Source organism: Atractosteus spatula, chromosome 7, assembly GCF_055471065.1.
Source record: "Atractosteus spatula isolate fAtrSpa1 chromosome 7, fAtrSpa1.hap1, whole genome shotgun sequence".
Lineage (NCBI taxonomy): Eukaryota > Metazoa > Chordata > Actinopteri > Semionotiformes > Lepisosteidae > Atractosteus > Atractosteus spatula.
The window spans coordinates 28639190-28655086 of record NC_142712.1 but is presented as its reverse complement, the minus strand read 5'-3'; the positions used below and the strand labels follow the sequence as shown (position 1 = coordinate 28655086).

At 34.9% G+C, this 15897-nt stretch overlaps 1 protein-coding gene across 1 annotated transcript; it reads right to left on the bottom strand.

The window, feature by feature from the left end:
* Positions 1-1405: 1405 nt before the first annotated feature.
* On the bottom strand, positions 1406-14752 carry csrp1a (cysteine and glycine rich protein 1a). Its single transcript, XM_088920588.1, has 6 exons — positions 14642-14752; positions 9718-9827; positions 7698-7866; positions 5928-6057; positions 3730-3823; positions 1406-3371 (listed from the first exon to the last, which is right to left on the bottom strand). Exons 2-6 carry the CDS (start codon positions 9824-9826, stop codon positions 3295-3297), a joined length of 579 nt encoding a protein of 192 aa, XP_088776714.1. The 5' UTR covers position 9827; positions 14642-14752; the 3' UTR covers positions 1406-3294.
* Between the last annotated feature and the right edge of the window lie 1145 nt (positions 14753-15897).

Genomic DNA, 15897 nt, shown 5'->3' with positions numbered 1-15897 from the left:
TATGCATAACAATCTGCATAGCTGAAACTTGTTAAACCTGACATGGATCAAACCGTAAAGCACTGCATAGTTATTTTCACGTTATGAGCACATTGCAGTTTTTACTGTTTAAGAGGGACCACCAGTAAAACTATTTACTGTATATAATGCAACTGCCAGTTTAATTACTGTGGCTAGACTGCTGACTTCCTTGAGTTATTGAGTTGTCTGACAGACTGCCATGATAATGTAGACAAAAGACTCATTTTCATTGAGTGGGCACACTTACCATTAACTGCTCAGGGCAGGCTTCTTCTATTCAAAAGACTGTCAGAAGATGGGATGGTTTAGCTGTTGATGTGAGAGATGTGAAAAGTCCAAGTGGTGTATATTTTAGTTTGAGTTTTACTTCCAGTTTTACTCCTGCTCTAATATATTTTATATGTTAAAATCAGTGATCCTGTGAAGCAAACTGAAAGCAGCAATATATTAAATGGAGGTGATCCCATGATGATGCAGTTACTCTTTAGTTTTGAAATTTACTAATAGTATCCTGTATTCACTAATCGCATTATATAAAGTGAATTAAAATCCACAAATTCCTAAGTTGATATTAGCTTCTGGCTATTTTGAATATGTTTGTACGGTCAAATGTGAATACAAATAAAAATGTGTTAAAAGTGTCTTTTTGTAGGTAGAATCTGGTTCTAGTTTTCAACGTAGAAATTGATCAACACCGCCTTATTCTAGTTGCAAATTTGCAAAAACTTTCAAAATAAGCCTGTGTAAACCACAGTAACTACAATTTTCAGTGCAAACTACCTCTACAGCAATTGGATGACAAAACCAAGTGATCCTGATAAAAATGGATTTCTGAAACCAGATGTATAGAGCATTTGCTGCCAGTAACAATTGTTCTGTGTGCTGGAGAGAAGGATTTTGGTCTTGGTCTAGGTCTTGTCAGCCTTGCAGCTGTTTCCTGTTGTTGCCAGTGTTATTATGCAAAATATCAGACACTGTGAGTGAAGTTGGAAGATAATTCGCTATTGTGTGGCAATTGTTTTGCATTTAACACTACCAACACTAAAATACCCAACCGAAACTTTCAAGAACTCCACTAGACCTCAGACATTAGTATTGTATGTTCTGTGTAAAAGGATTATTGAAAACAAATGTTTGGTGTACAGTACATACTGTAGTACATGTGGAATTAATTAATTTTGCTTTTCATGGAGATTTTAAAGGAGGTTCAGGGGAGGGAGAACCCCAGCCTTATACTCACTTCCAGTCACGTAAACATGGGTATCAGGTATCTAACACACTTTCCCAGCATTCATTGTACCACATCCCTTTCTCATTCATGTGGGCAGGCCATCACTCCCTCAGCCAAACCAGTAAATTTCTATCTAAAAATCATTAAGGTAGCTTTTCATTTGAAGATTTTTTTTTATTCTGCAGAACATTTAGATATCAACCTGTATACAGTATGGAATTGTTAGAATCTATCCAATGCAATATTTAACATAAACATACCTTTTTTCTGTTAAACAATCCCCACTCGTCAGAATTGCTGAATTAAAGATATGGAAATTATAAAAGTAAATGAAAAGAGAAGTCCTTTGCCAGACTTAACATTTTTTGTATTTCTCATTAGAATATGAATAACATTTTCAATTTCATTAAACAAATCTGCTATATCATATTGCAACCCAATTTATAATATTTAATATTACAATCCAACTTCTTTCTTACAAGCTTGAACAATTAGTTCAGTTACAGATTAAGATTGTTATTCCTGAGAACAGACATCTGATCCTAATATAATCTTGTTCAGACCCATGCTTAGCATAATTACAGACAATAATGTGTTAAAAGACAAATTATAGTTCACTTCAGTGAATATTTTAAATGATTTGATCTACAGTTTCATTCTACAATATTCCCCTTTTGTATCTTACACCAGTGATGTTTAATCTTAAATATTCTACACATTCTTCACATAAAACACTACTCTTCTTCTTTGAGTTAGTAGATCATGTATTGGTTTTAAATACTGCAAAAAGAAAAACATGAGGTCCTTCTTTAAAAGCTCCTTTCAACCTTTTTACATGTAAATGTAGAGTTAAACTATTATTATTTATGCAGACAAATATTTTGGTGGCAGTAGTGCAATGGGCAGTTAAATTCAGCTCCTAAAGTTCCTGCTGATACTAATCCATCTGTTGAGTTTTGATATCTGTCCTCCATCCAGCAGCACCAAAATTAACACAATCCCTTGATATTTTAAAGGATGGACATCCCTGTGTTTTGTGCACAGTGTGTCTGTCAGTCTCTGTTATGGTATTTTCATGGTTTTATTACAGTTTGTTGTGAACACTTCAGGTATTGAAAGCTTACATAGTGATACCTCACTGGAATGCACTTTGTGATCTGTTCCTCTTGTGACTTTTAAGGCAAACTTGTGTACAAATGATACAGTGGTAAAGTGTGTCATTTTCATGTTCTCACATGATGAAAAGCCATGAGATATTTCTACACACGCCTACAGAATTCTTTTACACATTCCTTCAGTTTATTCTGCCATATATATGTATAGTATGCAACAGTCTTGATTCTGGATATATGCAAAATATTTGAATCCTTTCCAAAGACAGAAAACAATACAAACACAAATTGTAAGTGTCCAAACACCATTTTGAGCTACTCTACCTTGGCATATCTGTGAATTCTGGAGGTACAGTACATGTCAATTAGCAAGCTTTCAAGCAAGCAGTATAGATAGAAGCTCTGACTCACTCAGTCAGACAACACTGAGAGCATGGTGTACTGTATGGTGTTTTGTTCTCTGTAGTGGTATCTTTGCATAACCGTAGTGTGAACATTCTAATTTAATTTCTTGTCTCACAGATATTTCTAGTTAATGGTACAATTGTGATACAGCAAGTTCAGTTTTGCATTCATAGGCATCTGAAATGCAAAGGCTTTTGTTGGTTGATAAAAATATTTTACAAAAGCACTTTTATCTAAAAGGATTAATACTGTAAATTCCTTCAAATAGGAGAGTATACTAGCACTTGTAGCCTTTTACTGTAGTAAAGTTCCGTCTCAATACCCATACAGCATATGCTCTGCTGAAATACCTTGTGGGATGTATGTCTTTCACAGGGGAGGTGCCAATCTGGCCTAGTGAGTCAGAGCTCATGTGGAATTTTGCTAGTATAACATCATGTAATAAACATGGGGGCAGGAATGAAGATGTGACAGGAATCGGAGAGACCCAGGTGTCCTTGGTATTCTGTAGACCTGGGCAGTTCTCTACTGGGCATGAGCCAATGCCCCTGCTCCCTGCCCAAATCCAAAGCCTTTGGGACCAAAGTTTTTAGCATAACATCCTGTGGAGTCAGAAAAATACATGTAATTATTATAATAAAATACAGTATAACAACACATGCATAAATGTGCATTAGGGTATTACAAAAAGTATTTTCTTTGTTACATTTTTACAAACTTTACTTTATGGAAGAGATTAATTGACATAAACCCTGTGACTCATTCTAAATTATTAGTTTTATAACATAATGGCAATTATTTCTCATTAGATTAAGTAATTATAATATTAATGTAAATAATTGTGTAAAATAAGCTTTTTAAAAAGAAAATCTAAATCTCTGCTTTTGTAACACACACAATCCTGCACAGTGTCAGAATCCAATCCTTTGTATCTTGTCAATTAGCAGGAAGGACCCACACCTTTACAATAGATTTCTCCGTCCTTGTCTGCCAAGGTGGTGGACTCCAGACCCTTCCCACATTTAGCACAGCGGAAGCAACTCTTGTGCCAAGACTGAACAGAGGAGAAAAGTAACATTGGCTCAGGTTATGTGTTCAGATATTGGTGGTCTTTATCAAGAAAAATCAAGAATAATTTGTAGCATGTTAAAAAAAAACATTAATATTATCTAATTCACATGATGTACTGTAAATACTCATTCTGGTAGTTGTGAACAATGTAATTTTATAACCTAGTTAATAACTTTTGCTTATCGCCTTTTTGATAAAAAAAATTACATAACATACGCACAGTATCTTTATAAATGTATATGATTAAATGTTGCGCTGGAAATAAATTAATTTGATTGACAAGTAAAATTTCAAAACATCTTCCAGCCATTAGAAGACAAATGCAGTAAAACAGAAGCTAATTTATTGAAATAGTGAGGCACTGAAAAGTGATTGGTGATTTAAACAAAAGTTAAAACACAGTGTATTTTAAATTTATGAACTGCAATTATTAGCAAATCTGAATTAAATGAGGACGTGTAATGCTGTAATGGTCCCTTTGCATAACTGCAGTATGAACTGTAGTGGGATATGATTTGTGTTCTTTTTATTTCATTTATTTAAATTATTCTTTTAGGTTTTGAAATCGAATGTAATTAACAGTTCTGAGAGAAGATATATACATTCATATCTTCCTAAATATTCAGAGCTTTGATTAATGTATAACAGTTTATGCTTTGTTTTATGTATACAGTATAATCATCTCATAGAAATGGGTATATTGTATTAGGGTACAATTCCTACATAATACCTACATGGTGCATATTTAAATATATTTTAAATATTATTATTATTCATATTATTTATTTCATTTCTATATCACTTTTCAACTTATGGGACCCAAAAGTGCTATACATATACTGTACATGGGGACCCATGGGGACCAACCACTGAAGTGTAGAGCCCACCTGGGTGCACAGCAGCCCCTATAGGTATGTGCCAATTGCTCCTCTACACAGCAGGATCACGTGGAGAAGTAATAAATTGCTTCAAAAAATTGAATTAAGGGGAAACTTTAAGAATGTCAAATATGCAAACTCAGAGTAGAATGTAGCCAGAACTCTAGGGTTATCACCCCTACACTACCTCACTCAGGACCTGAGTTTAAGATCTTGTCTCCAGGACTCTTACAGTACCATGTGCCTGTCCACTATACTGGGACCCTGGTATAAAAAATGTGGTCCAGATACAAGAGTTCACCAATACCATTGACAGAACAACCTGATTTTCCTTATACAGTATGTCTACCAGTACTGTACTTCCAGACTACCAGTACCAGTACTACCAGTACTTATTGCACAATAAGTACTGACCAGGCCCAGCCTTGCTTAACTTCTGGGATCTTACAAAATCAGTCACTAAATTTTAAATGTATAATTAATAATAATAATAAAAAATAATAAATAAAGTATGTGATATATCCCTGAGGAGTTTCCTATGTCAGTGAAATCCCTGTATTCAACATTGATTGTCTGTAAACAATTTTTTACATACTTCATAACTGCTAATTGACTTGCCAATCATCTACCTGAGAAAAACTCTCTAAATACAAAGTCTTACTTACCAACAGTTACATGATTATGATCATTCAAATGCTTGAACATCAATTAATTTAAATATTATTAATGAGAAAACAACTGTTAAAACTGCATGTGTGTAGTTAAGATCACAAAAACTGGCTTAACTACTGAACTGGCCAAACAAAAAAAGGAAAAAAAAACTAAAAAGAAGAAAGAGGAAGGGCATATTACTTTGACTACACATCATTGTCCATCTTCTATAAGAAATTAATAACTAATAATTTAGCAAGTAAAGAAAAGTGCCAGTTTTGGAAGGCAGATCACAAATGACTTTCAAATCTTGAATTGTTTCCTGCATTCACACCCAGTTCCATTTTGATGGATAGTTTGAGCATCCAAGCTATTTGGAATATTGGCAATGAGAACACAGCTTTTAACATCTTTTTCTCAGAGAAAATGGTACTTTTGTCAATCTCTCCCTCCAATATTATTTGTCCCCCCATGCTATCCACATATTTACTTCAAAAGTCTGATTCTCAGCTGAGGAAGTCTGTAAATTTACAGTGAGCAGCAGTTTCTCCTACTTACGTTGCCAGCTCCCACAACCTTCTCTGCAGCATAGACAGCCTTGCTGCAGCGTGGGCATACGTCTGAGCCCCCAAACTTCTGAGCAAACTTTGATGGGTTGGGGTTGGTGGTGGGATGGTGAGGTGCAGCCCTATTTGGTAAAAATGAATAAAGAGATTTTATTATCCATATTAAATGTTTTAATTCCGTAATATTTTGTCAGTTGCAAAATGAAAAGGAATTTACAGTTATAAAATGATTCATTTTATATTCCTTACTTTTCCCTTAAACATCTGCATTACATACATCTCTCCAACTATCACATGTAAAGTTTGCTAGAGATGGTACATTCCTGATGCTTTTAGCTGTCAGGTTAAATCTACAGCACTAAAACAGCATTTAGTGCTGTTGATTTAACCTAACAGCTAAAATCATCAGGAATGTACTATCTGTAGCAAACTTTACAATTTACAATTTACAATTTACAATTTACAATTTATAATCCATCCATCCCGACTCTGCCGTTATACTATGTCTTACTGTATGATTACCAATATTTATATGCCTTGTATTCAGTGGATAATGAGTAAATCACTGCGTGCCAGAGGTCAGTGTGAACAGGATAAATGGATATACAAATGGTAATGGAATAATAGATGAATTAATCAAAACATGCATACCGTCAATGATATGCACTTTTAATGTGTTTTCAGCTATCACTGTTAATAACATAGTAACAGGGTAACTTAAAAAAAAACATTTTTAATGAATAATTTTAAATACCATATTCAAATGACATGGTGGCATAGTGGATAGCATTATTACCTCATAGTGCTAGGGCCCTGGATTCAATTCTGGACCTGGGGTACTATTTGCACGGAGATTGAATGTTGTCATTGTGTTCACTTGTCCACAGTGCAAAGACATACTGGTAGGATAATTGGCTTCTGGCCCTGGTATAAGTGTATTAGTGTCTCTCTAGGTGTGCCCTGCCTTGCACCAATTGCTTGCTAGGATAGGCTCTGGCTCCCCCTTGACACTGAATTGGAAGAAGTGGTTTGAAAGTGGACGGGTGGATGGAAATACTTTATTCAAATGCTGTTAGGTACATCTGAGTGGATTTTTTTCTCAAAATAGAGTACGCCTGCTGTTGTGTCTGTAGGGTTTCGGAATCTGACTGCGTGATCTTTCAGTAGCCTAAATTGTATACAAAAGAGTTTACTGAACATGTTGTGGAAGCAATGCCACTCCTCCTACATCTGTATGTAGTCAGTATAGAATTCTGCCACAATAGAACACACAATCTTTTTGGTTCTGGGGAGTTTGCCACTGTCTCGGGAACAGTGCTGTGTTTGCTTTCTGTCTAGGAGTAACCGTGATTGAATCCAAACAGAAGGAGAGCATGGCTACATGCATTACATACTGTACAGTATATAGCATATTTACACATATATTAATATGTATAAATATATTATTTTACACACAGGTGTGTAACATGATCAAGATCCTGTTGTTGAGAGTTGCAGATACAAAATTTAAACATGTTTGTGTTTGTCTGTCTGTACAGTATGTTTGCCACTGGCATCCCATTCTGGATGTGGTACTGCCTTGCTTATATGCTTCCAGGATAGAGTCTGGGTCTCCTCAACAATGAAAATGGAATATTCTGATAACAAATGGATAATTCATCATTATAGAAAAAGTATGCATAATTCAGATTACAACCAATGGATTAATTCACTATGGAACAAGAAACAACAATGTTCTGAAACTAATGAATTCTTGACTTACTCTTCAGGTTTGATCCCAAGACTTTCACCCTTGTCCATGCTCAGTGTCCCTGCACCTTGTCCATATCCATAGCCTTTTGGTCCATACTTCTTGCCATAGCAGGCTTTGCAGAAAATCTCATCTGCGTGGACTGCCACTGTTGTGCTGTCAAGATTCTTCTTACACACCACTTAACAAAAAAAGGCACAGAACTAAAAATTGAATATTGCAGGAAGTGGGTAAGTGATTGCACAGTTCTACAGCATCACAATGGTATAGTGATTAGCACTACTGTATCTCATAGCTTACTAGGTCCTATGGTTGCTCTAGGTTCTTCTCGCCTTCAAAAGTCATGCAGTTTAGATTTGATTTGGAGTTTTCATTTTGTTAAGTACTGCGGCTTGTACAACAAGTACTTATTATTTCACTATAGGGAATCAGAACCAAATGGTCCAAATGGTCCCCCATTCATTTTTGCTCTTAAGGAGTCTACTTGTTTTCATTCTCTAACAGGTTCTCGTTCGAAACTGAACAGAAACAAGTGGTCTTCAAAATGACATTGGTGGCTGAGTAGGATCATTTTTAGGAGGCATGATATTTAACTGATTATTATTAGGCTTAGGCATTACTGATAGGCTTCTTGTTTGAAAGAGTTGCGGGAGTAGGGAACAAGCTACTGAGCCATGTTGTTGAAGCTGATTTTCTGGTTTATTGTAATACAGTTTTGAATTAGATCTTTGAATCACTTAGCTACTAATGTGTTTGATGGCCTAAATGGCTTTGTCTTGTTTGTAACGATTCTTATTTGGTCTTTAGGATGAAGAAATATAGTGGTAAACTGCAGTTCTAAGCACTTTAACTTTAAAGCACCTTTATACAGTATAGCATTAATAAAATAAAGTGTTTAAACCTACAATATGTGTTCCCTTTTCCAAAATGCAATTTTTAGTTCCGGTTTTATGTTCACTTTATATATTATAAATTCATATACACAAAATATGACAGCTAAAAAGTAAAAAAATCATTTACAAATTAAAGATAAAGAAGAAGAAGCAATTATCCTTTTAATTACAAATTTTTGACTGGTTTGAAAAATTTAATTTAACATTCATCTTGGTATAGGGAAAATCGATTAATTAATCATTAAGGAAATAAAACCTATTCTATAGCAGATGTTGTCTGCAGATCACTACTGACTGTTAAATTATTAGGCAATGATTTTGAATGACTGTAGAGCATTCCAGTGTCCTGCTATGCCCCTACCTTTTCTTCCTTAAAAGGAAGATGGACTCAGCATCACTTGTTTATTACCAAATATGGCTACTTACATTTTAAACAGTAATGACAATCTTCTGAAGAGCTTTATGTGTTTTTTACTGCTAAATACTCCAAATTCCTTAACAGAAATACGCGTCTATAGAGATTACTTAATTTTTTTAATCTCCACACGTGCTCCCAAAACAATTTAAGAAATTCTGCTAAATCGTCACCCAGTGTTGCTATCCAGTAAGGTGGTGGGGTTATTCAGTAAAAAAAACCTGGGTGGAGGAGATGAGAAGTGATGGGGTTAGGTTTTAAAGTATCCAATCAAACCTAACATGCATGTTTTGGTGAGAGAGAATTAGCTATCTTTTGCTCTCCTTACCCACCCCTATTACTTTATCATCCTGCACCCTCTCTCTCTGTCACATATAAAGAAGGCTAAACAGCCAAACCATTGTTTTGTCCTTCTACTTTTCAGTGTGGAATTAACCTCTACTTTTTCTTTTTCAGCTTCCTTGCTTGACACAGCTCCCCACTCAGATACAGTATATAACCTGTGTGCCCATGTTTCCCTTATATACAGTAGTTAACAATAAAACTGTTAACAAGGTATAGTTAACTATATTATCCTAGATGCAGTAAAAAAGAGCTGTGACTGTGGATGTGCAGTAGTCTCATGCTTTTTTAAAAATATCTCTTGACAAACATTTAGGGAAATTAGCAGACATCTGACTCTGTCATGAGATCACAATTTCAGAATAACAGCAGCTGAACTTACTGCAGAGAAAGCATGATTTGTGGAAACTCTTTCCGTCACACTGCACTTCCTCTGCGAAGTACACAGCTTTCTGACATACTCCACATTTGTTTCCTCCACCAAAAGGCATCCTGTGAAGCAAAAGTACAGTCATTATTTCTATTACTTAATCCTCAATAAAAAATAATAGGTCCATATACATAAATAAAACAATGCAGATTTTTATAAATATGTTTTTTGACAAAAAAGAGATGTACTTATGTTCTACCTTTTTATTTCGGATGGAAGAGCAAACCTATATTCAACATGTTTAAATCAGTATAGTGTCTCAATCTAAAACAGAAAAAGTACAGACCCCATTAGGCAGTTTCATTTACAACATATTGTATATACATAGGTATTGTTGTATTATTGTTTTTAGTATTGGTATATAGTTAATTTTTTCCATGTACATCATATGAATTTTGGTGAAGTACAGGATATTGTTTCCCACCCAACAATGCTTTTAAGTTAAACTGTTTTGTTCATTTTCCATATGTGTTAATAGCTCTTTCCACTGCTGCATTTGTTAATGTCTGCTCCAGTCACTTCCAGAACATCCCTCCCATTCCTGCTGATTAGGATCAGACAGTCTGTTCCTGAGGAATGAGGTAATCTGTAGAATAGCTGTTGCCTTATAAGGAAGTGCTCTTATGAGGGTGATTTGTTCTGTTTACACTTGCAATAGAAATGTACAGCTTTGAGGTGATCTATGCAACCAGGATCAGGCCTTTCATGAGATGCAAAATGATTACTGTAAAATGACTAAAAGAACTTTATACTGTTTCAAGGATGTTTAAATATTAGAGAAAGACAGCTAAGAGTTACTGTACACACAATACAAAATAGTTAAGGTAACAGCAAATTATTTGCTAACCAATCAAAAAAACAACAAAACAAATATTTGAAATTTAATCAACTTACAAAGACAGTGGTAGGTGTTTCTAACATCCAAATACAGATTCTCACAAAGCTAAGTGCATTGTTTGAGGATATTGTCCAAACAGGAATATTTTTCTGATTCAATGTACTATTTTGCTAAAACTAAATCTGCCTTAATTTATGAGAAAAAAAGTGGACTCTGGCTTTGTAAACTCAAGTTTAGCTTCAGCACTGGCTTTCAAGTGACCTCGAGAGTTTTGTAATAATGTTCTGAGTTGTGGTTCAGATCCTTATCAGGGGAAGCCAAGCTTTCAGCAAACAAAACTAAGACAACCCAGAGCAAAAAAAACAAAACTCAGATCTCAGAAGAACCAAAGATAATTAAAAGAAAGGATTAAGTGATGGACATAATATGTTTTCTGTTACCTCAGGGAAAGGCATTCATTAACATCAGAAAAATGTGGTTATAAATTCACATTATTTGAGGTGGCAAAGAGAGGAAGTCCAGGATACTGATAAAAGTGATCCTCCAGCTAGGCCTGGAAATGTGTGAGAGAAGGATTAGTTATTTGAATTTTGAAATACAGCTGCATGAACAAAGTATGTTCTGCTCCCACTGGGAATCTTTAACTGAAGTCAATAATGTGAAATTTCTTCATTAGGGGTGCATCTATGCCTTGCACACTATGGTTTTGGGGTGAAAAAAGTGAAAATGGATGGATGAAACTGCAACCACTTTTTATTTGTTGTGTTGGTATACAGTATACTGTACATACCTAAAAATAATATCTGTATTCAACTCTATACAATATTACAATTATATTATATTAAATTACAATTATATTAAATATTAATTACTGGCTTTTCAGAAGTTCAAATGAGGATTTATGAAGCGTAACACAAAGTTCTCATATAAGTTCTTCAGAAAATGCCTTATTGTATAAATTATCTGTAGTTTTCTATAGAAATGTTCTAATTCTTTATAAAGAATTATTTCTTTCAAATTTATTTTCATTAGGGAAGTCAGGGAGTTACAGTATATTAAAATTCCTGGCCACTAAAACATTCAAGCAATCTGTGCAACAGTCTGTATAATATTTCAGTGCTATAGAGTTGTGGGTAGAGACTGTTAATTCTGCTACCAAAAAGATCCGAAGGAAAATATCTTCAGACCCCCTCTTTTGCTGTCCCTTAACTGCTGACTGTACTGCTCGTCATCACAGAATTGTGGCCTTCAAACATAAACACTTTTTTTTTCTTCAGGAAGTACATAATACATTCTTATATGATGATGCCAGCTGAACACTTATACAGCTCCAAAATAAGAAGAAATAATTATCTGTTCTTGAGATTTGAAGCCGTATGCATGCTGTCATCAACCACATCAAAGGAAATAAATCTAAGACTGCCTTAACTGGGTATCAAAAACTTTACATAGTGTCTTGAATACAAAGTTTGTATTGCTATCTGTAAGATTAATCGTGTTTCTTGTGCATTTCCCTTCTTTGGCTTTGGCAAAAAGTTTGTAGCTCTGTGAAGAAAAATTATGCAGTTACTGCTCAAGGAATAAACTAGTGTTTGAGAATTCAAGCTCTGGAATGAGCCAACCTAAACATTTTTTTTAGTTATCATAACAAAATATAACTTATTGTGACTGAGTGAAATTTGAAAAAAAAAAGACCTAAGCCTCAATATGCATCATTTTACACAACTTGGTAAAAAACACTTTGGATTTTAAGATGAAATTGTCAAAGCAGTTTCACCTCTTAATTAAATAGCTGCATTTCAAAAGATTTCAATAGAGAAATCTATAGTTTAGCTTCAGTTTTGATCTAATTAACAGTCTTGGTTTGGCCTGCAAATGAGAACAGACCTGGTAGTTAAGGGCTAAAACTTATAAGTATTAGACTTTCATCATTTCCCTAAATCCATCACAGTGTTTGTATCAAGCACGTGTTAATAATATTGTATCATTGTATTATCTTATTTATCATTGTGTCCTGATTCTCAATCCAGGACAGCTTTCAGGTTTAAAGAACTTCTGTGCACTATATTATAAAATTGAAAAGATATTTATTTGTAACTATTCTATATTAGTATTTATGTTTTGTAACATTTGTTTCCTTTATTTCAGTCTGCAGAACGGCACTGCAGTCTACTCAACTGACATTGAACGAGTGGCTGGAAGGTTGCCGGTTCAAATCCTGTGGCTGCCAGAGGAATCCTACTCCATTGGGCTCCTGAGCAAGGCCCTTAACCCCAGCTGCTCCAGGTGCACTGTACAATAGCTGACTGTGTGCTCTGACCCCAAGCTTCTCTCTCCCTGTCTGTGTGTCTCATGGAGAGCAAGCTGGGGTATGCGAAAAGACAAATTCCTAATGCAAGAAATTGTATATGGCCAATAAAGTGATCTTATCTATTACTCTCAGAACAATGGACACAGTAATACGTGAAACACTCTTGTGATTCTATACACAAGTTAAATCGACTGTATTTCATGACTTTTTTTTAGTATTCTGGAAAATAAAGTATCTTTTTATTTTTTATAAAAGCAGCATTTCCACTTATTTAACCTTCTCTGAACAGAAGAGTAAAGACCAGTTCTGGGTATAGTTATTTTAAAAAACTAATTTACAGTTCCCTGTTACCTGCATGAGGTATTGTTTTTTGAATTCACAACAAATTGTAGGAAATTGGTTTTAAGTGATATTGAGCTTTTATAGTATACATACACCTTATATAGATTGCTATATTAGGGTTGCAGGGGAGCCAGAGCCTATCTTGGAAACGGGCACAAGACAGGATACATCCTGAACTGGACACCAATCCATTGCAGGGCACTCACAGACATAAACGCAGACACACTCACACCAGGGTCAGTTTTCCAAGAAGCCTTACCCTACCAGTATGTCTTTGTACTGTAGAGGAAACAGGAGCACCCAGAGGAAACCCATGCAAATACAAGGAGAACATACAAACTCCACAGAGATAGCAGGTCTGGCATTGAATCCAGGGCCCAAGCACAGGCCGAGAGCAATGCTAACCACTGTGCCACCATACCTCCTCCATTTGCTGTAATCAATACTTTTAAAATATTCTACACAAATTGGTAATTTTTAAAAGCAAAAAAAAACCTTTTTTAAAACCAATATATGTTTTTATAAAATGTGACAGATAATTTCCCTGGGTTGGTTGGGTTGCAAGACAATTAAATTAAAATGATATAAACATTCTATACACCTCTTCTTAAAGGGGTGACCGTAAAGATTTTATTAATAGAAATTTTGGTGGATTTTTAATCAAAACACCCATTTAATGACAACATTGATCACAAATACGATTGCTATGAGCTCCAAATTCTTTACATAAGGTACTAGAATTAATGACTTGTATACATCTTAAAAAACACTAGATATTGAGGGGTTTTTTTTGCATTTACAAAACACAGAGAATTAAGCCATTGTTATACAAATAGGACAGATTTATGATAACACATTGAGTTTAAACATAGTTCTTGAAATAGACCCCTTAATTTAAATGAGTAATTAAAAAACATTACAATATAATAAACTGCTTTTGCATCCAAAGCTTATATGCACTGTAATAACAGCAGCTAAATAACAAGCTATGCCTTTTTAATTAATGTATCACATCATTTAAGTGGACTATAAACAAGATCTGTTTTTTTTACTCTTTCAAAAGTTCACACCTAAAGCCCCAAACTTAAAATTAAACACTAGAGTGAAACATTACAAGGTTTATTCTTACAAAACCTACAGTATATGTTCTACATGTAAGCCAGAGCCTTTAGCACATATCGCACTTGTGTTTAAAGCAAAATCCCATTTTTCTCCTATTCTTCAGTGTTAACCTACGTCTGCAAATATACATTTGGAAATTATGAAATACATGCCTTTTCTCTGTTTAATTTTTTAAAAAAACTTTTAAAATAGAAGTAAAATCACACTTTTACAATGTACTGATCCTTCTCTTGTTCATTAGATACTAAGTAATTCATCCTTACCTGTCTGCCGAAGTAAATTTGAAAGCGAAGCTTAGGCTAGAGCCGCTGGGCAATTTCTCTAGCTGCTGTAAGGAGTGGCACCTCTGGGCTACCGAACTTCCCAATTTAATAGAGCCAGTGGAGAAGGGGTTTGCACACCACACCAGGGTAGAGGGCGTGACTATGACAGAGAGAGGCAGTGAAACAGAAGGACACTGAGCGAGAGAGAGAGGCAGGTTTGAATCTCAGCCAATCCTCCACACCCTTCTAACCAAAACACAGTTCAAGAACAGACTGTTATAGCTGTGTAGCCTGCTGACATGTTTACATCTGTTCAACATCTGATATGTTTAAGAATGTATGCCCAAATCCAAAGCTTTATCTTAATTTTAATTTAAATCAATATTTTCTGATGTTCAGAAAAGCACAAAATACTGAAACAAAATAAAATCAATCTAAAAGTAATAATTTAAATATGATTTTAAAAAGAGATAGCAATGCTTTCTTCAAATGTACTGGAGATGAAGTAACTAAGGTACAAAAAACAATAACCTGTTCTTTAGTGTAATGTGTAGACCAGGGATGGGCAAACTTTCTTGGTCCAAGGGCCACATAAAATATTGAAACTGTATATCGGGCCACTTCAGGCTGCTGTTACGGATAGCCTATGCCCTGTATAAGTTTAAAATCCAATATAGGCTTATTAGTTCAAGGTTAATGATAACCTGAGAGAAAAAAAATAATATTTTAAATATAAAAAAATAAAAATTGAACAAAACATGACGTTCAACTCACAAGCCAAGTCTTCACTGATTACCTTGACCAGATGGGTGACTGTTAACTGGTAACTGGTAAATGTTCTGCATGATAAACTTATTTTCTCAAATTTGTTCTTGCTCTCTGGACAAAGAATATCTGTGGTTTCTATCATACACTCCTTCAAAAGCTCCCCTTGAGAGAGCAGCTTGCTTTGTTTAGCAATTATACAGTACATGTATATGAGTTAGGTAGCTTGCCTTTGTGCTGGCCTCTTGGATAGTAGAAGGGCGGAAAATTACATTTTGCTGAGCCTGTAAACTAGCGGCAGATTGCTAGCATAGTTAGCATGTTTGGTAGAAAACTGATGCCAACTGAGATTGTATTCTTTGAACACTGCGACACTTTCCTTACAAATTAAACATATAGCCTTTGTTCCAACCTCTGTGAAAAAGTATTTTGCAGTCCATTCTTTGGTGAACACTCTGCATTCACTGTCAACTTTCTTCTTCTTCAATCCA